Source organism: Magnolia sinica, chromosome 4 (assembly GCF_029962835.1).
Source record: "Magnolia sinica isolate HGM2019 chromosome 4, MsV1, whole genome shotgun sequence".
Lineage (NCBI taxonomy): Eukaryota > Viridiplantae > Streptophyta > Magnoliopsida > Magnoliales > Magnoliaceae > Magnolia > Magnolia sinica.
Genome location: NC_080576.1, coordinates 10,940,645 through 10,964,061, shown reverse-complemented (window position 1 = coordinate 10,964,061; position 23,417 = coordinate 10,940,645). Strand labels below are relative to the sequence as shown.

At 39.8% G+C, this 23,417-nt stretch overlaps 1 protein-coding gene across 1 annotated transcript; it reads left to right on the top strand.

The window, feature by feature from the left end:
• The first annotated feature begins 7,009 nt into the window (after nucleotides 1-7,009).
• Nucleotides 7,010-11,138, top strand: LOC131242425 (transcription factor bHLH30-like). The gene is made up of 2 exons (XM_058241037.1): nucleotides 7,010-7,556; nucleotides 10,509-11,138. Exons 1-2 carry the CDS (start codon nucleotides 7,332-7,334, stop codon nucleotides 11,007-11,009), a joined length of 726 nt encoding a protein of 241 aa, XP_058097020.1. The 5' UTR covers nucleotides 7,010-7,331; the 3' UTR covers nucleotides 11,010-11,138.
• Nucleotides 11,139-23,417: the final 12,279 nt, after the last annotated feature.

The window sequence follows — 23,417 nt, the reverse complement described above, 5'->3', positions numbered from 1 at the left end:
TGTTAGATGGTAGGAGCGTGGCTGAACATCTAAATGAGTTCAATACAGTCACGAGCTAGTTGGAATCCATTAGCATTGTTTTTGAGGATGAGGTTAGGGCGTTATTGATTTTGTTCAGTTTGTGAGACAGTTGGGATGGTTTGGTGATTGTTGTGAGCAATTCTTCAGGTCGACAAAGCTGAAATTTGATGATGTGGTCGGTCTAATTCTCAGCGAAGAATCTAGAAGAAAGACATCAGGAGTTTTAGGGGATTCAAGGAATGCTCTAGATATTGAAGGAAGAGGAAGATCGCTGAACAAAGGAAGCAATAAACACGGACGTTCTAAGTCAAGGAAGAAGTCCAAGGGACCAAAAGACAAAGATGGGTGTTAGCATTGCGGCAAGAAGGGGCACATGAAACGTGATTGCAGGGCACTTAAGAAACAAGAAGGAACCTCTCAAGGCGGGAAGGATTTAATGAATCTATCTGAGGAGCGTGACACAGAAGCGTTGATCTTATCTCTTGATGCGAGGAATGAGTCCTGGGTTATAGACTCGAGTACTTCGTTTCATGCCACTTCATATAAGGAAGTTCTACATAATTATGTATTAGGTGACTTCGGGAGAGTCTACCTGGGTGATGATGAGTCATGCAGTATTGTTGGAAAAGGAGACGTTCATATAAATCCGAAAGACGGAACGACTTTAAAATTGAAGGATGTCAGACATGTACCGAGTTTGAAAAGGAACTTGATCTCAGTGGGACAATTGACCAATACTGGTTATGTGACGACATTCACTAGTAATGCCTGGAAGATCAGAAAAGGTGCTTTAGTGATATCTCGAGGCAAGAAGGAAAGTACTTTGTACGTGACTTCAGAATCATATAGTTCACTCGCAGTCGCATCAACTGGAGTGAATGAGCAGTTATGGCATCAAAGGCTAGGACATATGAGTGAGAAGGGGATAAAAGTACTATTGTCAAAAAGGAAGCTATCAGGGTTGAAGTCTATTGACTTGGAATTCTGCGAGGACTGCGTTTATGGTAAGTAGAAAATGGTAAGTTTCAAGAAGACAAGACGCGCTCCAAAGACGCATCTATTGGAGCTTGTACACACTGATGTGTGAGGACCGACACAGGTATCATCTCTTGGTGGTTTACGTTATTTTGTTTCTTTTATTGATGATGCTAGTAGAAAAGTATGGATTTGTTTCTTAAAGCACAAATCTGATATATTTGATATATTTAAGAATTGAAAAGTAATGGTAGAAAATGAGATAGGTAAAACAGTAAAATGTCTCAGATCTGATAATGGGGGAGAGCACTGTGATAAGAAATTTGAGGAGTATTGTGTAACAAATGGAATCAAACATCAGAAAACGATTTCAGGGACATCACAGCAGAATGGTGTGGCTGAGCGCATTAACAGGACCATCCTTGAGCGCGCCAGAAGCATGAGGCTACATAAAGGGTTGCCAAAGACATTTTGGGTAAATGCTGTGAATATTGCTCCATATCTCATCAATAAAAGTCCTTCGACACCATTAGATGGTGGGTTACTAGAAGAAATGTGGACTGGGAAAGAAGTGAATCTTGCACATCTCAGAGTGTTCGATTGCACTAAATATGTTTACATTGATGCAGAGCACAGAAACAAGCTGGATGCGAAGTCTAAGAGGTGTACGTTTATAGGCTACAGGCAGCATGATTTTGGCTATAGGTTTTGGGATACAGAAAACAGGAAAATCATCAAAAGTAAAGATGTAGTCTTCAATGAAAAAGTGATGCATAAGGACAGTATGCAGGAAAATAAGGTCGAGGAGAAAGAATTCGTAGAGTTGGAAGAGTTACCGGACACGGGTGTTACAGCGCCACAGGATGATCATGCACAGAAGCATTATGAGGCAAAACAACAGACACCGGTTGTGAGGAGGTCTACTCAGGAGAGGAGACCTATGGTCCGATACTCACCCTCCTTACATTATCTACTGCTGATAGATAATGGTAAACCAAAGTGTTTTGAAGATGCGTTATAGTCAGATACACGGGTTAAGTGGAAGTAAGCCATGAATGATGAGATGGACTCTCTCGAGTCCAATCGTACATGAGAGTTAGTCACTCTACCTAAAGGTAAGAAAGTTCTTCATAACAAGTGGGTTTACAGACTGAAGGAGGAGCATGATGGTTCGAAACGGTACAAGGCTAGATTGGTTGTGAAAGTGTTTCAACAATAGGTATCGATTTCACTAAAATATTTTCAACGGTAGTGAAAATATCTACGATTCACATGGTTTTGAGTATAGTGGCTAGATGTTAAGACAGCCTTTCTTCATGAGGACCTTGAAGAAGAAATATATATGCATCAGCCGACAAGATATGTGGCATCAAGAAAGGAAAACATGATGTGTATACTAAAGAAGAGTCTATATGCCTGAAGCAGTGGTATAAGAAATTTGATAGTTTCATGTCGGAAAATGGTTTTAGGAGATATCATACAGATCATTATTATTATTTGAAGAAGTTTGATACGTCACACATCATCCTTCTTCTGTATATTGATGATATGCTTGTGGCTAGTTTAAGCATGAACGACATCTCAAATCTCAAAAGACAACTGTCTTAAGGATTTAGGAGCTACAAAACAAATCCTACGCATGAGGATAAAACGTGACAAGAAAAATAAGAAACTGGTTTTGTCACAGGCAGAGTACATAGCCAAGGTACTTGATTGATTCAATATGGGAGGTGCCAAGTCGGTTAGCACTTTATTAGCCAACCACTTCAAGCTTTCTAAAGAGTAAGGTGCAAAAACGCAGGAGGAACGTGACTACATGGTTAAAGTCTCATACGTGTCAGCTATTGGGAGTCTTATGTATGTTATGGTGAGCACGAGGCCAGACATTGCTCAAGCAGTGAGAGTTGTTAGTAGGTTCATGAACAACCCCGGGAAGGAATATTGGGAAGCTGTGAAGTAGATCCTCAGATACCTGGAAAGTACCGTGGATATAGGGCTGTTTTATGGTGGATCAGAAATCAAGTTACAAGACTATATAGATTCAGATTTGGCAGGAGATATCGACAGCAGAAGAAGCACTACGGTTATGTCTTTACTCTGGGTAGTGCTGCAATCAGTTGGGTCTCTCAGTTACAGAAGATAGTATTTATCAGTATGACGGAAGCAGAATATGTTGCGGCTATAGAAGCGTGCAAGGAGATGGTGTGGATGTAAGGTTTTATGAAAGAGTTGGGTAAGAAGCAAGCAGATTGCAAGCTGTACAGTGACAGTCAGAGTGCAATACACTTGGCTAAGAATTCAACCTTTCATTAAAGGACCAAGCATATTAACATTAGATATCACTTCATACATTCGTTACTAGAAGATGGATCGATTGCTCTAGAGAAGATTCATACAAGTGAGAATCCTGTTGATATACTGACCAAGGTAGTCACACGGGAGAAGCTGAAGCTCTGTTCAGTTTTGATTGGTCTTCAGGCTTGAAGACGAGGAGGTGGTGCACTCCGGATGAAGAAGACAAATGTTTATGGCGATGTGTCTCCAAGTGAGAGATTGTTAAAATGTGGAACCACATCTGGACAACCGCTCAACCGGTCGAGTGGCCCACTTGACCAATTGTGGATTGACTCAACTCAAAGTCCAGCGAGCATCGATTTTTTAGTTCCGTGGTACTCGACCGGTCGAGGCCCATGCTCGACCAGTCGAAGTTACGCAAATTCGTTTCCGGATTTGATGCGGACTACGGATTTTTGAGTCGATTTTCACAGAGGTGCGAAAGGGGAGTTGCCTAAACTATAAATATGGGTCCGTAGTATGAGAGTTATTCCAAGGTGTGAGTAAGGAGTTTTCTCTGTACTTCCAAGGAAGAGGTTAGTATATTACCTTGTAATTTTCATTTTTCTTTATAATGGAAGCTTGCATCCGTGGTTTTTTACCCTTGTTGGGGTTTTTCCACGTATATCTTGTCTTGTGGTTTGTTTGGAATGCTTTGATTCTTCTTCTAGTTTATATTTCTTCTTGTTTATCATTTGTAGGTGAGACCGAAGATTGGATCTCAGTTCATTGCGTTGTTGGTGTGTTACGCAACATTCTTCCACCTCTTCATCACTCATATTTCTGCTACAAGGACTCCAAATACATACTTACCATGAATGGAATAACATCTTTCGGCCAAGACATTTGGATATAAAGCGATACAAGCTAGATGAGGAAATAATATATTTTATTCCCCACCCACATGTCATCCTAAAATTGTATCTTTATCCCGTCTCTTAGTGAGAATCCCACCCTTTCAAATACCTTCTCCTCTAACAAATTCACCGACCTCCATATTAATAAAGCTCTATATAATGAAGAGACTTCCGTTTGGCTACTTGTAAATTATTTATACTTTTTAAACACTTGGGGCATTTTTAGACACATGAAATTCGTGTGAAATTGGAAATTGTTTTCCACACACAAGACAATTTAATTGTTAGGATACATGGATTCCAAATAGTGAGAATTACTCTATCCGTTGTTAGAGTTCTCTGGCACGAGAAATAAGGTGGTAGTTGTCTAATAAATTCTTAGTTTCCACTTGCTACCTAAATATGTCGAAGCCTATTATATAAAATGAGCATGAAAACTATCATAAGATAATCATTACGTTATCCACGGAATCCAAATGAAACCTATCTATCCAAACACACCCTTAATACCCGAGGTTTTCCATCCTAAACACTTGTGAACCTTTACTAACAAACCTTTTATAGCTAAAAGATCTTACAAGAACTCAAATGACCCTTTAGATTGTAAAATTCTTAATACAAAGCACTTTACTTGTAAAGAGTTTCACAGATAAACTATTTACATTTTGTTTGTTTAACTTTTAAATGATAAAGTGTTTACAAGTAAACAATCTTTTATGTTTGGCTAACTTGTAGAGCATTCTCAACATATAAAAAGTACATGTGCACAACATAGACTTTGAGTAGTGTAAATCTTGCCCGAAGCTTTAAATCACATAGAAGGGCTTGATTTTTTAGGAGCCTTAAGAAAACATCAACAGGCGCATATGATGAATGGACTGAATGTCTTGTACCCATCATAGTAGACACTACACATAATTTGAAAGGTTTTTAACCGAGGATATCCCACCCCAACGGTTCACTATCACCACCAATATTGCACATGTATTAAATATCATGCTGTGTTGTGTATAATGTCTATTTTGATGTAATCGCTTTGCATATAATCTAAAACCTATGGGGCTTCCCAAAAAAAAAAAAAGGGGAGGGGGTGCTTACCTGTAGAGTGCTTACAATTTCTAATATTTTATATTCAAAAGTTTTCTTCCAAAAATTACTTGTAAATCCTTTATAATTAAGGATGTATTTGATAAGTGGTAATACATGATAAAACAAAGAATTTGAAATCATTATTTCCCAATTTATATTGAGAAATGAATTCTAAAGGATTTCATTTTGAATGGGATGTTTTATTTACAAGTGGAAGTCGCCTCACAAGAGTGACCATAAGTTTTGTTATTGATAAATGTAAATATTAAATAGTGCAATGATTGCATTAAGGGGTTGTTTGGAGTAAATGGGAGGAATTGAAAGTAAATGTGGTAAGATGTGAGTTTCGATAGGAATAATTGGAGGCTAATGGACTTGAGAGTAAATGATGTTGATTTGATATCCTAAGAAAGATAAGAGATTTTGGAGTAAATGGGGTGAAATGTCTTTTGGGGCTCCCTTAGAGAGTCCCAATGTGTGAACAAAGGTATTGCTACATGCGCGCGACTATTATACACTCAGCACACCTATAATACTCCGAAATATTTCAATTATCGTCTACATTACTAAAATCATATAGATAGAATGATCCAAACCATCCAAACATTAGCTATTTAAATGAATGATTAAAAAACATTAGCAAGTTACTAATCAGTGATCTTTATGTTTGTGGCCCACTAGAGGCTAAGAATTTTCTTAATTTTGGCCAAAGTATATATTTTAATGAGCTTCTTACAATCATTTTATCAAATATCACACACACCAACACACTCACACACCAACCCACACTACTTGGGCACTCGATCCCTAGTCTCAATGTTGAAACATAGTCTGTCAAATATAACATGTATATTAATTTGAGTATTAACACTAATTCACATGTGTTCATATGAATATATTGAAAAATTTCAACGCATTCCAAACACAACTTAGTCATTTACACTTGAAATGAGAGTGAATGTGCGGTGAATTTCATTTACCTCCATTTCCAAGCTGCTAAACCGTATCTAAGAATTCATAATTTCTTTTACGTATTAAATAAGAAAAAATAATAATGATTACACTTTTACTTTCTTTCTTAATTGATTCCCATTTGTCCAACATGTCATAAGAGGATGTTTCAATATACGAGGCCAAGGGAAAAATAATAACAATAACAATAATTATTAAATGAAATTTTTTGTGAAAATGAAACATGAAGTTCAATTTTGAAGTTTTATTTAAATAGCAAATGAAAAACTCATATTCTTTTGGTAATCATTACTTAAATTTTTATGCTGACCATTCAAATTATGAAAAAGTATAATAATTATTAAGTAGAATCCACATGTCATTGCAATAAAAATTGTCACAATGAAGTAAACCCCTTTCCCCTATCTAATAAACTATGCTACCCTAGTAGACAGTGCAAGGGAATCTCTAGTGATTCTATAAAATACCGGGGAGGCACTTGCAATAATCCAAAGAGGGAGGTGTTTACAATTATTAGACACTGCAGGGGAGTTATTTGCAGTTATTCTTTTTTTTTTTTTTCAAAGGAGGGGTAAAATGTAGGACGGCTTTTACTGTGACTAGAAAGAGGGTGTAGCGTGTAAATATCGGTAAGAGAGGGTGCCCCTGATAACTCCAGAAGAGAATGGCAATCGGAATGGAGGAGGGGCAGAAGGAATTGTCGGCTCCTTTTCATTACTTACAAAAGCTGTCGTCGCCGTAATGCGCTGGAAAATGATTGCTCCATGTTCCTCTCTGACCATAATATCCTCCTTCCCTTTCACCCCTGAGTAGATAAAAACGAACAGGAAATTCTCATTTATTACTTTTTTACCCTCGCAGTAAAAAACCAAAAAAAGAAAAGAAAATAAATCCTCTCCTCTATTAAAGCGCCTTCGGATTTTGCAGCGGGAATCCCTCCACAGAAGAAAATCATATCTGCTCTCCACTTGCAAGATCTCTCCTGAAAAGATTTCCGGCTACGAATAGATTTCTATATTAAGAAGGATTTCCATATCCTGAGCTGCTTCTTCCATCTGATTTTGGGTTTCGAGAGAAGAAGAGATGCTGCCTTTTCAGAGGTACTACGGGTTTGGAGAAGGGTTCTCTTTTCAGGGTATCGGGTCTACGAAGATCGACGGTGGTGGTTCATCTTTGAGTTCGAGATCGACGGCTGAGATGAAATCCGTTGCCGCTTGTAAAAGCCACAGCGAAGCAGAAAGGAGGAGAAGAGAGCGGATTAACGGTCATCTTGCTAGATTAAGGACTCTACTTCCCAATCTAACCAAAGTAAGTGAACTTTAATACTCTATACCTACTATATTATTTGTTAGAATAAAGAATTACAAAGAGAGAGGGAGATGATCTGCACCGTTCATTTCATGATAAGATCCGAAAATGAGCCATGGATAGTCGTTCGATATTCCGTTCTCTCTCTCTCTCTCTCTCAATTTAGTTTTTTTGTTTTTTTTTCATTACACACGCGCACACACCCCAGACACTCACGCTAGTGGAATTTCACGGCACTCGAACCCTTGACCGGAAGTTGAAACTCCTGAGAGTCTACCACCCGAGCAAGAGTAAGGACCCTCTCTCTCAGTTTAGTTTGGCCTATTCAAGGAGTAACAATCGCCACCATGTTTGTCTTCAGCGGGGTCCACATGGTGAGGTGGTACCATTATTGTAACCGTCCATATATCTTGAGTGGGGCAGGAAAATAACTAAGGCTGAGGGGATGATTTTAGCCAATCAACATACATGGATGAATGTTGAAGATGAAAGAATATTTTCATTAGCTCAATTCAACTCTAAAAATCAAAGTTCAGGATCATCATCGAATCGGATCTGTACATGTAGCTTATATTAATAGTAGCACTGAGAAGATGGACGGCTCCGATCATTGGACCATCTCTTCCCGTGCGCACCATGGGGCCACGTATATTGTGGTATCAAAAGCGGTTTTTTTTTTTTTTTAGTTAGGGTTTGTTTTCTCTTCTCCTAGCCGTTCATTGCAGTTCTGGTGAATGAACGGTTTACACAGATTGAACGTGTACAGAATAGAACCATCCATTTCTATCTTTAAAAAGAATGGGAAATGATACGGACAAGATTTCTGAACTATCTAAGAATACGGTATGCCTCATCAGAATACGTCGTGAAACGTACGAATCGGGATGGACCATATGATGGGCCCCACTTGGTCAAAGTCCACACTCCAGCCCAACCGTTCATTCAAACCAACGGTAGAAAACATAACGCATGCTGGTGGGAAAGCTATGATGATTATGATCAACCGGTTTGTCGCTTTTGAACCGTGGGGCATCTACATGGGAACGTCCAATAACAAAAAATCACACGGTCAAAAGGATCGGACCTCGCCAAGCACGCGCATCATTTCCGTTTGATGATCCAAGCTGTTGATCGGTTTGGATCACACCGCTTGCGGGACCCACCTTCTTTTCATGTTTGTCACGTCAACGGTTCTTAGACTTCCTCTTGCGAGGGGAAGTTAAAATCTGAGCAGTGGGACCTCGGTAGGGGGCTAGAACTTAACGTACAGGTGGCATATCCTGAACCTCAAAGTGGTGGTTTTACTGTGGGGGGAACAAAAGAGGTCGGTATGACATTCAATCCGTCGGCCATGTACACCCTTTCGTATAATCCTGCCATCAAGGCCATCAAAACTCAAGAAAGCCAGACCAGTAGGAACGGTTGAGATGGGACACCCACTATTAAAAACCTTTTAGATCATGTGTGGGCCACTGTGTATTTTGTGTATTCCATCTAAACCATTCAGAAGATGTAGAACTCGGGGCGCAAGCTTCGAAAGGTTCATGCCATGATTTTACATTATTTATCCAGGTAAGATTTTTAGGTGACAATGGAATGCCGGATGTCGTACTGAGTAAACTCTGTAGGGCCTACAATGATGTATGTGTTTGCTCCCCCATTCTTTTACCACCTCATTTTAGGGCATGAGCTCAAAATTGAAGCATATTCAAAGCTCAAGCGCGGACCTGGCCGAAGGAAACATTGCAAATTGAATGCTTTATGGTTGAAAATTTCTAGGGGCCCCAAAAATATTGGATTAAGTTGATATCTATGTTTTCCTTTCATCTATATATGACTGACCTTATGAACCGGTTGAATGACAAATAAACATCATTATACGAGGTTTCAACAGTAGATATTATTATGCTCACTGTTGGATATGCTTTCGTTTTTGAGTTCATGCCCTGAAATAAGGGGGTAAAAAGGGTGGGGCCTAGATAAGACATGTAACGGTGCGCCTAAAAAGTTTACTCAATTCGACATAGAAGGTTAAGCCTACTGTGTGAATAAATCCCAAAGATGTAATAATCCTAAAGGAGTAACTTATTCCACAAGTAACTTATCTTAGTTTTTTTTTCTTTCCTCTCTCTTTATGCCTCTCTTCAACCCCTTATGAAAATTTAGAAAAACTTAAAAATATTGGCTAAAGTGATTATGTAATTTTAAGTAGAAAAGTTACTTATAACTAATCATAAACCTAATTGGTGGTATCCAAATGGGCTTTGACTGTGACCCTTCCATTATGGACATTGTGTTGGAGAAGCCCTACCCGATCCACCATGATGTATGTATTTTATCCATACTGTTCATCTATTTTACATCTCATTTCATAGTTGAGAGTGAAATTAATTTTTTATTTTATTTTTTAAATGAGACAGATCCAAATGTCAAGTACTACACCAGTCAAACATTGGTGATTGAACGTTAAAAACTTCCTAAGGCTAGTGTAATCCAACCTGCTGATTAGGCGGCAAAGACCTAGGTGAAGGATAAACACAAATATCAACTTATCCAAAAGTTTACTGGCCCTCTTTCAATCACCACTATTTCCTGTGTTGTGGTGGTCCGCCTAAGAGTTTATTTTAAAGACCTTTCCAGCACCGATAGTTCTGGAAACGCTCTATGGTCTACCTTAGAGTTTGTTATACCTTATTTTGGGCTGATGCCGGCCCACAGAGCTTTTCCAGAACCGTCGGTACTAGAGAGGTCACTACAATCCGAATCCCAGTACAAGCAGACTGGGGTCCACCATTCGGAAGGTCCAAAAGTAGGGCGCATGTAGCCCACGGGTGGACTGAAGACTGATCGCACCCGGACCCACCAGACAAGACGCCCAACAGGAGGCAGAACGAATGTTATTTGGAATGTATTCAGAGGCATTTCGTCATACTATGTCATTCTTGTTTGCAGAGGGACAAAGCGTCGTTGCTCGCGGAGGTGGTCCAGCACGTGAAGGAGCTGAAGCGGCACGCGGCTGACGTGGCAGCCACGGACATCCCCGGCAACAGCACCAGCAACATCTGGCCGTTCCCTAGTGAGACGGACGAGGTGACGTTGGATATGGATCCTCGATCTTCGCTTATAAAGGCGTCAGTATGCTGCGACGACCGACCCGGCCTACTGTCGGACCTAAACGATGCGCTACGGTCGCTACGGCTCCGAGCTGTGAAGGCGGAGATAGTGACGTTGGGAGGTCGGACGAAGAGCATCTTCCTCATCGAAAGGGGCAGTGGAAAAGGAGAGGACGACGAGTACCACCGTCTCTCTATCCGTCGCGCTCTCAAGGCCGTCCTCGATAAGCCCGCCCATTCTGCTACTTCTCCTTCGCTTACGTCCGCCTCTTCCCCTGCAATGCTGCTGGGGAATAAGCGCCCTCGTCTCTCCCCCCATCTCAACATCAATGACTTTTGAGGCTGCCTGTTGTAGAAATCTCAACCGTCCATCTTCTGGGATGTAGTGAATGGCCCACAATCCGTTACCAAATCATGAAATGATAATCCTAACCGTTAGCTTGCGGAGTAAAATATGATCCATTGATGATTTTCAACTTGTCTACTTTTTACTAGAGAATATACATGTGGGCATAAGCGTTAGTCGAGAAGACAGGCTAAGGACACACGTGCAAGTAATCCAGGCCGATGGTCGGGTGGGGTACGATAATCTGAATGAGAAAAATGGACTGTTAGGAAAAGATGACCTAAGGACCATATTCAAGGCGGATGTGCGGTCCACCTGATGGTTGGACTGTCATGTTCATTCTCCTGATGAGCGTTCAGGATCTTGCACATTTGCCACGTCATTGGCCTCTTTCATTCCTGGCTGTCTGTCTACTGGAAATTATCATGGATCATAAATCCTTTCACAAGCACATTGGTCATATGATCCTCTCCCATTCCATCTGTCGCCTTCCAACTTAAAAGGTTTATAAGTGCCCGGTGGAGAAAAGTGATAGCTAGGATTTTTTTAATTTTTGTTTTTTTCGTATAATGGCCCAACTATCATAAAGCTTACTCATCCATCTATTTAGATTTGGTTGAAGTTGTGTTACAACTGACAATTCATAACATGAGTGAAGGTTATTATTACGTTGTTGCTAACTAATTATTCTAATGCTTATTTATTAAAAGCCTGCCCATATAAGAAAATTTAAAATTGATTAATGGTACATTTATAATGTGTACATGCACATTTGACTCATGTGCACATTAACCTATGTATTGTTTTAATACATAAAGATTGATGGTTGCACATATGCACACGTGAGATGTTTGAACTACGACAATCATGCACGCGGTATGTTAAAATGTGATAGGCATGTGTATTCTTTATATAATAAAATTATAAAGTGTTACTGACGAGTAGTTTTATTTTTCCACAAAAAACACATGATGGTTCAACAATCACATGTTATGACTAGTTATTCTGAGGCACACATGTTCTGTGTATGAAGGAATTGAAAAACCCAATGACATGTTTGGGTGCCTGACTGCTTGTCGCTGCACAACTTTGGTGGAATCCAGACATCTCTGGATCAGTTGAGATTTGGCAATTGAGTGTTGAATGCTTCCTTGCTTTAACAAATATAGCCGTGGAAAGGAAGAGTGAAAGGAAAGTTTTACATTCATGTGAAAGGTCTCCTCATCATGTGCCACTTTGAATGAGAGTAAGACAGCCATTCATGATATGGGATCTACAGTGACACATGACCTAATCATATGAGGTGCATGTTTATTGTTAAAATAGGTGATTAAGAAGAAAATGAAGAATGGTTTATATTTGTACCATAGTGTCCTTTTTTTTAAAGGTGGGGTGTTCCCACCACTTAAGTTGTTTATGGGTAAATAAGCAATTATTATTTACTTATGTAATTCATGCCAAACGCCTTGTCATGACTTGATGGCTATGCCTTTTGAAAGGCTCTAACGATAAAATCGAGGAAGGAATTGGGCAATATGCCTCTAAAATATGTGAGGCCCGCTTTGATGTATGAACCTGATTTATGCTATCCATTCATTTTCACCTGCTCATTTTAGGGCACGAGGTCAATCTAAAAAACGTGGACTACACAACAAAAAATAATGAGATTTCAATGCCTAGGGTTGAAAACTTCTCGAAAGCCACATAAGTTTACTTCTTGAGAGCCACATAAGTTTTGGTTGAACACGATGTTTTAGTTCCTCTTCACTATTATCATGTGACCTCATGAACAATTTAGATGACATACACATTCATGTGGGCTGTGAGCCACGATTCAGTTTTTAACGGTGAACATCATTATCCCCCTATTTCTTATGGTGTAGTCCACTTGAACTTATAATATACTTTATTTTTAGGCTCATACTTATGCTAGTAAAACGGATGGATGGTGTGCATTAGACATGGAGTGTGGTGGAACTCACGTATGCATGCATATGCTCGGGCGCAATCTCATCCAACTTCCATGCATGTTGGTTTTCAAGGTGTAATTAACATGCCATTTTTATCTCTTCCTAATGCCTTCAAATGCCATCATTACTAATTTATCATTGTTTACCACACAGTAATCTAATCCGAACAACCCCTAAAGAATAGTTTAAGATTTAAAAACTTGATGAACATGTTGGATGACATATATACATCCCTATGTGCTATGAGCCACAATGTTAGACATCATTATTTCCCTTGTTTCCGATGGTGTGGCCTACTTAAGCTTATAATCTATTTCATTTTTAGGCTTATGCTCTTAAATGAGCTGGTAAAACAGATGGATAGCGTGAATCAGGTACATATAGCAGGGTGGAACCTGCAAATTTAATTGGACACAATCCCATCCAATTTGCATGCATATTAGTTGTCGAGGCATAATTAATGTGTCATTTCCATCTCTTCCAAATGGCCGTGAAACATCATCATTATTTACTTTGCGGTAATCTAATCCAAATAGGCCCTAAAGAATAATTTAAAATTCAAAAACTGGATGAATGTTTTGTTGAATTCCAAGTCAGGTTGAGGTAGGCCTTGAACCTAACCCATTTAAGAATCATGTCAAAATCTTAGACCTCAAGTCAACATAGATAGGGTTTGATGTCAAAATGGTCGGCTGGTTAATTTGATAGCTCCGATTTGATCTATTACCAAACCCATTTATCACATTGATAAAGTATGAAAATTACAATTGAATTTTATATAAATAATGTGCTAAACCATTCAATCATTGATGGCTACATTTTTTATGGTAAAAATAAAATGGCCAATATTTCAAATTCAACAAGTAAAATCAGATGATGAGGATAGTTTAACTAGGATGAATTTTTGTATTCTCCATTGACAATGGAGCCCATAATTTAAACTATTAAAATTTTCACAAGTAGTAGATGTGTAAACACATTTTAAAAAAAAAAAAAAAAAAGACAGAGAAAAAAGAAAAAAGAAAAAGAAGTGAACTACTGCTATATATTTCAGCCAAGAGAGAGAGAGAGAGAGAGAGAGAGAGAGAATAAAACCCCACTTATGTACTTAACTACTTTTTCTTGGGCTTGGGTTGGGTTTAGGTTTGGGTAAGATAATTAATTACTTCCTATCGAGTCTGGGTGGGGTTTAGTTGGGTCTATTTTAGTAAGACCCAAATTGGACACTTTAAAAACTGAAACTCGGTTGGGATGATTTTGAGATTGGACCAGACCCACCCTCTAGGTTTAAATTTTAGAACTAGACCCATAAGTTATTGAGTCACGGCAATGACCCATCGGGGTGTGTGTGTGTAGTAATGTTAAATAGAAAAAAGGGTGAAAATCCTAACCCTTTCAACCATGGCCAAACACAGATGATCCATGTCTAACCATAGAAAGGACGAAAAGATTTAATTGCTGGGCCATCAAGTTGGAGACAATCAGATCAAACCAGATCCTTTGTGCCCAAGTCGTAGTAGGAAGGAAATGCATCATCATTATCACGGTCGTCACCATGGCGGACAACAATAACACGAAAAGAAAGCAGAGAGAAGTGTTGTAATTGAGTTTGAGACGATTGGTCTAGGAACCATTGATCACTACCACTTTCAACCAACATCAAACCTCCTGCCCAATGGACATGGTGAATCTAATGAACACATCAGATGGGCCCCACCAACCACTCTATCCATTGTGTTAGCCCCCTTATATTCGCAATATAAACTAAAAAATGGGCCATGATGGTTGGACTGCTCTGATTTTTGGGTTGCCTTTATATCTAGCCATCATGGTGGCATATACACTCAGTGGCCCGAAACCTGCACCGTCATTTTGATCAAGGGCCCACAAATAGACGGTTAAAGATTTAAAGGCAGAGGTCCTCGCTGAAATGAAAATGAATGGTTGGTCATATTATGGTGCCATGGCCCATCTGAGGTGGGGCTGATCAGATGGAAGGTCTAGATCAAAATTCACTTCACCATGTGTGCTATCCCATGGACAAAATGAATGGCCCATTTTCAGTGTGAGTAATCCAGGGGCATTTTCACACCGGCCTCGAGTGGGGTTGCCTGTGGGATGTGGAGACACACTGAGGGTGGGCAGCTCATGTGAGGCGGGTGGCTCATGAGAGGCGGGCCTCACCCGTGTGAAGCGGGTGGCTCGTGTGAGGCAGTACCTATGTAATTTAGGACCCACGAGGGGGGTTCGGCCAAGGTCCTAACCCATAAAATGTGAGGCCTGGGCTATGAGATAAAGAGATTGATTCGTCATGCTCTAACAGTTCAAGCTTTTAGAGCAAGTGGTTAATTGTCCTGCAACAGTGAGTTTGTCAGTAAGATCTTAAAAATATTGATATAATGTACGATACTTGATAATTGATATGAATATAATATTATAGATCTCACAAATCCATCTATATTTATAGAAAGTATATTATAATTGACTTTTGAAATAATACAATTTTTAATATTTTGAGTTTCGAATGCGCAGTATGTTATATGCCAACCGTCTGGAAGAAGTCTATAGAGATGAGTGGTACTTAGCACACTCCCTCAAGCAGAATGGTCTATTAATGGCGTGAAGCTTGTTTTGCAAGAGATGGAACCTAGCTGACCTCAATTCTCTAGTGAAAATGTCAGCCACCTTGTTTATTGCAACAAGATGTTTAAAATTTACAATATTAACTGAAAAAAAATAGTAAAAATGAGGAATACATTGTATAAATGATAGTTAGATTTTAGATTTATTTATTAATTAGCTTTACTTAATCAATATTGTACCACGTCCATCTATTTTTTCAAATCATTATAGGATATGAGCCTAAAAACAAGGCAAATACATACTTCAAGTGGACCACACCACAAGAAACAGTAGGAATTGGCATGGACATGTACCATTGAAAATTTCTTGAGGCCACAGAAGGTTTTGATCAAGTTGATATTTGTATTTTCCCTTAATTCAGATTTGTGTGACATTATGAACCGGTTAGATGGCAAATAAAATTCATGGTTGACCCTAAAAAGGTTTCAATGATAGTTTGTTTAATCCCCGCTGTTGTAAGTGGTGTGCTTTAATTGAGCTTTGGATGTAACTCATTTTTGGTTCATGCTCTAGAATGATCCGAAAAAATTGGACTAAGTAGATCTAACACATAAATCATGGTGGCCCCAACGAGGTTCCATACATTACAAGTCGTTGTGTTGTGTAGTATGCAATTTATTTGGGATACAGAAAATTAACATATTTTGTGAGCTCATGTCATCGGTAATGATGTATACCAATGAGAAGTCTATTGTAAAACAGATGTCTTAAATCTTGTTCACCGCGCTGCTCGATTAGTCGAGGGACTAGCTCGACTCGAAGTCCAGCGACAGTGTATTTAGAAATTCCGGAATGCTTGACCAATCGAAGGATAGGCTCGACCAGTCAAAGGGGTCGATCGACCAGTCGAATCCCAGGCTTGACTAGTTGAGGGTTACGCAGATGATGCATGGTTTATGCATGGACTACGTAAATTTGAGGCGGTTTCTAGAGAGGTGTGTAAGTGAGGTTTCTCCATTTATAAATAGGAGTCCCTAAGGCCATTCTCAGGCATGCTAAGGCTTTCTAAAGGTATTCTAAGATTTTCTAAAGGTATTTCAAGGGTTTCTAAAAGGGTTCTAGGGTTATCAAAGGGTATAGCAAGGGTGAGATTCGAGGTTGTTTAAATCGGGTAAGTCCTCTCTCTTTGTAATTTTTATTTTCATAGTGGAGATTTGTCGCTTTGTGCCGTGATTTTTTTCCGAAAGGGTTTTCCATGTAAAATCTTTGTGTTCTCTTGTGTTTGCCTGGTGCTCTTGGATTGCTATCCTAGATCCATATCTGTTAGATTCCGTAGCACAAATCCTCAACAAAGTCATGTCCCAATAGTTTCTTATACCTTCAACACAAACAATTTACATGCACTCGTGTGACAAATATTGCTAGGTTTTGAAATTTTGAGAAATATGAATGATATTATGGAGATATATTATCACGATATTTAAAATATGTCATTTTTGTTGTAGTAATATCACAATATTAACTTTAAAAATATTTACATGTTTAAAAAATTTAAATGAAATATCTTTACATATTTTTATTTTCGACAAGAATAATCCAAAAATTGTGAAGAATCACTATGCTCTTCAATTCAAAGGACACATGCATTTGAGCCAATTGAGACTATCAAAGCATGGGCTTCATTGTAGATGGAACCGGCCCAAAAAATCACACTAAATTTGGACCACTGACCATTTCATTTTAACTGTCAATTTATGGCCACTGATCAAGCTATTAATAATATCTGATTGATGTGTACTTTTGGTTCTACTAAATCCTTAAAGGGGTCCAAGTGTTTCTTATGGTCTTGATTGGCATGCATGTATATCAAGATGTTTGTACCAAAATCCATACAGACTATATAAACAATGCAGATCTAGCCACATGGCATAGAAGATATTTGAGAAGCATGTTTCAGGGATTCAGAGATCAATACATCTTTGCAAAAGTATTTTTGGCATTTTAGTTTTTTTTTCTTTTAATTTTTTTAATAAAGGTAATTAGCAACTTTTCTATCCATGTCAACCCTAAAAGCATGTTCTAAGCATACAACAAAGATGAGATCATGGTTGATGACATATAACAACTCTTTTCCTTTTTGATTGCACGTGAAATCATTGATGGAGATCTTCTCCTCGTCGCTCGACCGGTCGAGTGCCCTGCTCGACCAGTCGAGTGGTGCTCAACTCAAAGTCCAACGACCAATTGAGTATATTCTTCCACGCTGCTCGACTAGTTGAGGAGTCTACTCGACCGGTCGAGGCTCCGCTTGACCAGTCAAGGACTCTGCTCGACCAGTCGAGGTTACGCAGATTCATGTCCAGATTTTCTGTGGACTGCGTAAATTTGAGGCGGTTTTCGCCATGGTGCGGAAGGGAGTTGCCTAAACTATAAATAAAGGTTCCTAAGGCCTTTCTAGGTAATGCAAGAGGGTTTCTGGCTTATCAAGGATGATCAGTCTCAATGTTCCAACTGGACCATATAGAAAGCTAAGATGGAGGACTTGCTTTTATTGTAAGGACTTGTATGATCCAATCTTAGGTATATCAGCAAAAACAAAAGATATGATAGATGATGATTGGAAGAAATTGGACTGGAAGATGGTGTGGCTTATTAGACAATGGTTGGATGATTCCGTATTCTACCATGTGTCTACGAAGACCTCAGCCACTAGCCTATGGTTAAAACTGAAAGGGTAGTATGAGAATAATACAACTGGCAATAAGATTTTTCTGATAAGACGACTTGTGAATTTCAAGTTCAAAGATGGTAGTTCTGTGGCTAAGCATATGAATGAAGTTAGCAATATATTGAACCAGTTCTCTGCTATGAAGATGGTCCTAGATGATAAATTACGAGCTTTGTTATTGCTTAGCTCATTGCCTGATAATTAGGAGACATTAGTGGTGTCTCTGAGTAACTCCACGCCAGACGGAAAGTTGTCCATGGACCAGGTAACTAGTTATCTCTTCAATGAGAAGATAAGGAGGAAGTCTCAGGGGTCTACTCAGCAAAAGGCCCTTGTAACACAAGAACGGGGGAGAGAAAAGAACAGAAAAAGCGGGAAGGCCCAAGATAAATCAAGAGGCAAGTCGAGTACCAGGAAGAATACTGAATGCTAGAATTATGGTAAGAATGGTCACTATAAGCATGAGTGTCGTAAGAATAAGAACGACAAGAAAGGAAAAGGAAAGGAGAAGGAAGATGAATCAGATTCCACTGCGGTCGCTTCAGATGGCGACATTGTAGTTATTCTTTCAGTAGATCATAATGTTTGTCTCACGGTTACGAGTCAGGATACCTACTGGGTAATAGACTCGAGAGCATCGTTTCATGGGACTCCACGCAGGGACTTCTTCACAAGCTACAAGTTAGGTGACTTTGGGACCGTGAAGATGAAAAATTTTGGCATATCAAAGATCATAAGAGTCGGTGATATTTTTGTGAAGATCGATGTGGGCTGCACATTGGTTCTCAGGGACATGAGGCATGTCCCAGACTTTCGCCTCAACTTGATGTCGACAGGAAGATTGGATGATGATGAATATGAAAGACGATTTGTTGGTGGGCGCTGGAAGCTTATCAAAGGTTCATTGATCGCGGTCAGAGAAAAAAGTGTTGCACCTTTTACAAGGCAAGTGTTAGTATGTGAAAGGGTGGGTTGAACGCAGCAAAAGATTTAGCTATTGACATGTGGCACAGGCGTTTAGACCACATAAGTGAAAAAGGGCTTCAGGTACTAGCGAGAAAGCAGCTCCTTGCAGATGTAACAGGTATACCTCTTAAAACCTATATTAATTATTTATCTTATAAATAACATAGAGTTTCATTCGTTAAATCTGCTTCTCATGTTAATAAAGTGTATGCATTAGATTTGATTTATTCTGATGTTTGTGGTCCGATGAGAACAAAAACCTTGGGTGGGGCATTGTATTTTGTCACTTTTATAGATGATGCATCTAGGAGGGTTTGAATTTATGCTTTGAAATCTAAGGACGAGGTCTTTAGTGTGTTTAAATTGTTTTATGCTATTGTCGAGAGAGAGACAGGTAAATCATTGAAGTGCATCTGCACTGACAATGGTGGTGAATGCAACAGTGACTTTCATGAGTATTGTAAGTCTCTGGGTATATGGCATGAACAAACGGTTCCCAAGACTCCCCAGCATAATGATGTGGCTGAGCGAATGAATCGCACCATTATAGAGAGAATCAGATGCATGTTATCCTATGCGAAGTTGCCCAAGACGTTCTGGGGATAAACAATGCACACGGCAGTGTATTTGATAAACAGGTCTCCATCAGCCCCATTGAATGGAGAAGTACCTGAGAAGGTGTAGATTAGACAGGATCCATCGTACAGTTATCTTAGGGTGTTTGGATGCGGGGCATCTATTCACGTACCAAAGGACGAAAGGTCTAAGCTCGATATAAAGATCAGATAGTGTGTGTTCTTGGGGTACGGTAATGAAAAGTTCGGTTACGGATTGTGGGATCCAATCGAGAAGAAGCTCGTCGGGAGCAGAGATGTGGTTTTCTTAAAAGATCAGTGTATAGAAGACATTGGTAAGCCAGAGAAGAACCAACCTAGTTCAGGTGAGCTAAAGGATATGGATTTGGTTATTCCCCCCGTGATGCATGATGACGAGGGAATACAATAAGGTGCAGAGGATGAGTGAGTTCTTACAGAAGATGGATCGGGGGAGCAGCCTCCACTTGATCCACCTGTTGAGCCATAAGTGAGGAGGTCATCTAGGGACAGACAATCGTCCAAGAGGTACTCGCCGCATGAGTACATTATGCTCACTGATGGGAGAGAGCCAGAAAATTATTCTGAGGCCCTAACCGACGAACATAAGAGGAACTGGTTGAAAGCTATGCAAGAGGAGATGAAATTCTTGCATAAGAACCACACCTATGATATGGTGAAACTGCCTAAAGGCGAGAAAACTCTAAGCAACAAGTGGATGTTCAGAAAGAAGATTGAGCAGAAGAATTCACAGATGAGGTTCAAGGCCAGACTTGTGGTGAAATGGTTCGGTCAGAGGAAAGGTATAGACTTCGAGGAGATATTTTCACTAGTGGTGAAGATGACATCCATACGGGTGTTGCTTAGGTTGGCGGCTAGTATGGATCTGGAGATAGAGTAGTTAAATGTTAAAACTGTCTTTCTCCATGGTGACCTGGAAGAAGAGATCTACATTCACCAACCAGAGGGGTTCAAAGTTAAAGGCAAAGAGCATAGAATATGTAGGCTAAGGAAGAGCTTGTATGGGTTTAAACAAGCTCCAAGGCAATGGTACAAGAAGTTCAACTCGTTCATGTTAAAGCATGGGTATGACAGAACGGAGTCGGACCACTGTGTGTTCACACGTAAGTTCTCAGATAGTGATTTCTTAGTTTTGTTGTTATACGTTGACGACATATGCTCATCATGGGAAAAGACATCAAGAAGATTGACAGACTGAAATAGGAGTTGGGCAAGTCGTTCTCGATGAAAGACTTGGGCCCGGCTAAGCAAATCCTATGAATAGAGATAAACCGTGACAGAAGTAGTGGGAAGCTCTGGTTGTCACAAAAGCGGTATATTGAGAAAGTCCTAGAGCGGTTCAAAATGAATGCAGTGAAGCCGATCAGTACTCCACTGGATGGTCACTTCAGATTGAGCGACAAACAGTGTCCCAGGACGAAAGCAAAGGTGGATGAGATGCAGAAGATACCCTACGCGTCAGCAGTAGGAAGTTTGATGTATGCTATGGTGTGTATACGCCTAAACATAGCATATGCAGTAGGTATTGTCAGTCGGTATCTTGTTAATCTTAGCAAAGAGCATTGAGCAACGGTGAAGTGGATATTGCGGTATCTAAGAGGCTCATCCAAGTTAAGCCTATGTTATGTGACGGAAAACCTGTGTTAGAGGGCTATACAGATGCAGATATAACAAATGACATAAACTCTAGGAATTCTACATCGGGGTTCATGTTCACGTTTACACGGGGAGCGGTCTCTTGGCAGAGCAAGCTATAGAAGGTCATAGCATTATCGACAACAAAGACCGAATATATTGCAGTCACAAAGGTATGTAAAGAGATGTTTTAGATGAAGAGGTTCGTACAAGAACTTAGTCTGAAGCAGGAACAACACGTGGTCTATTGCGATAGTCAAAGTGTTATACACTTGAGCAAGAATCTAAGTTAGCACTCCAAGTCGAAGCATATAGAGATTCGGTATCACTGAATCCGGGATACTTTGAAATAGAAGGTATTACAGCTTGAGAAGGTCTACACAGACGATAATGGGTCAGACATGATGACCAAGGCTTTGCTCAAGGGCAAGTTTGAGGTTTGTAGAAACCGGGCTGGCTTGAAGAAGGTGAATTCCTCTTGAGTTGAAAAGGAAGAGTTTTGATGAGGATTTTCTCCTCATTGCTCGACCGGTCGAGTGCCCTGCTCGACCAGTCGAGTGGTGCTCAATTCAAAGTCTAGCGACCAATTGAGTTTATTCTTTCACGCTGCTCGACCAATAGAGGAGTCTGCTCGACCAGTCGAGGCTTCGCTTGACCAGTCGAGGTTACCCAGATTGATGTCCAGATTTTGTGTGGACTACGTAAATTTGAAGTGATTTTTGTTATGGTGTGGAAGGGAGTTGCCTAAACTATAAATAGAGGTTCCTAGGGCTTTTCTAGGTAATGCAAGAGGATTTTCTAAAGCTTTACAAGGGTTTACTAAAGGGTTTAGGGCTATCAAAGGTGAGAGAGAGAGAGAGAGAAAGAGATAGAGGAAGCTTGGGGAAGAGAGGTTATGCTCATAGAAGTGATCTATTGTGCACTCGACATCTCAACGCTTTTACGTTCTCGTAATCAGTGAGATCTCTCCATTTTTCTTTATTCTCTTATTATTTATGCACTCCTGTGTGAGTGAAGAAGGTTTGATCCAAGTGGTGTGTGCTTGTGATTGGTTGTAACGTTCTACTTCATAGTGGATTGTTGATCTGGACGAGGTCCCGTGGTTTTTTACCTCTTTGAGGGTTTTCCACGTAAAAATCTCTTGTGTCGTGTGATTTGTGCTTTGATTTATTTCATTGCTTTATTATCCTATAATTATGGTGTTTTGGGCGGCGAGATCCTAAGGTTTTTGTGCAAAGCCCCCAACAGTCGTCATGTGGACAAACGATTATTCTCTTGTTATCCTTGAAAGACTATAAATAGCATAAGTAGATATGAAAAAACCACTCACCAAAACAACTTTAACACCTGAATAAATAACTAGATTGTCAAAGTCTCTATCTAGCGCAATGTTGTGTATCTAGGTTTATACATCCCCTGTTTATCAGCAGAGGACCCTTAGGGTAGGTGTAGTTACAGTTCGTCCCTATGACCATGCCAGACTGACTCTTAGTTGTAGCCAATAGTTGTAATTCTCTTCCATCTGCGCATGTGAGCCGAATTTGAAGGAGGACCTTAGTTTATGAATCCGCCCGCCTATGCTCATACGCTAAGCCGACCGTAATTGTAACTCCCAACATCACTCGTTAGTATACTGCTTGTAGAAGCACCCTGCTACTCTCAGCCAGATCGATGATCCCGTTGTAGTGACAAGTCATGCCCACTTTTTTGTCATCCAATTTCTGCACTCTTTTCCATTCAATTGCTGCACCTTTTAAAGTTCATAGATTTACAAGGAAAAAAGTGGTCGTTTAGAAGAAGAGCCCTAACCTCTGTCAATTATTTGAGTGAAATGAGTGCGCAATAGTTGGCTAAGTAGACAAACAGTCAAACTACGGCTGAGCATCGCTCTACCTAAACGCCAGGG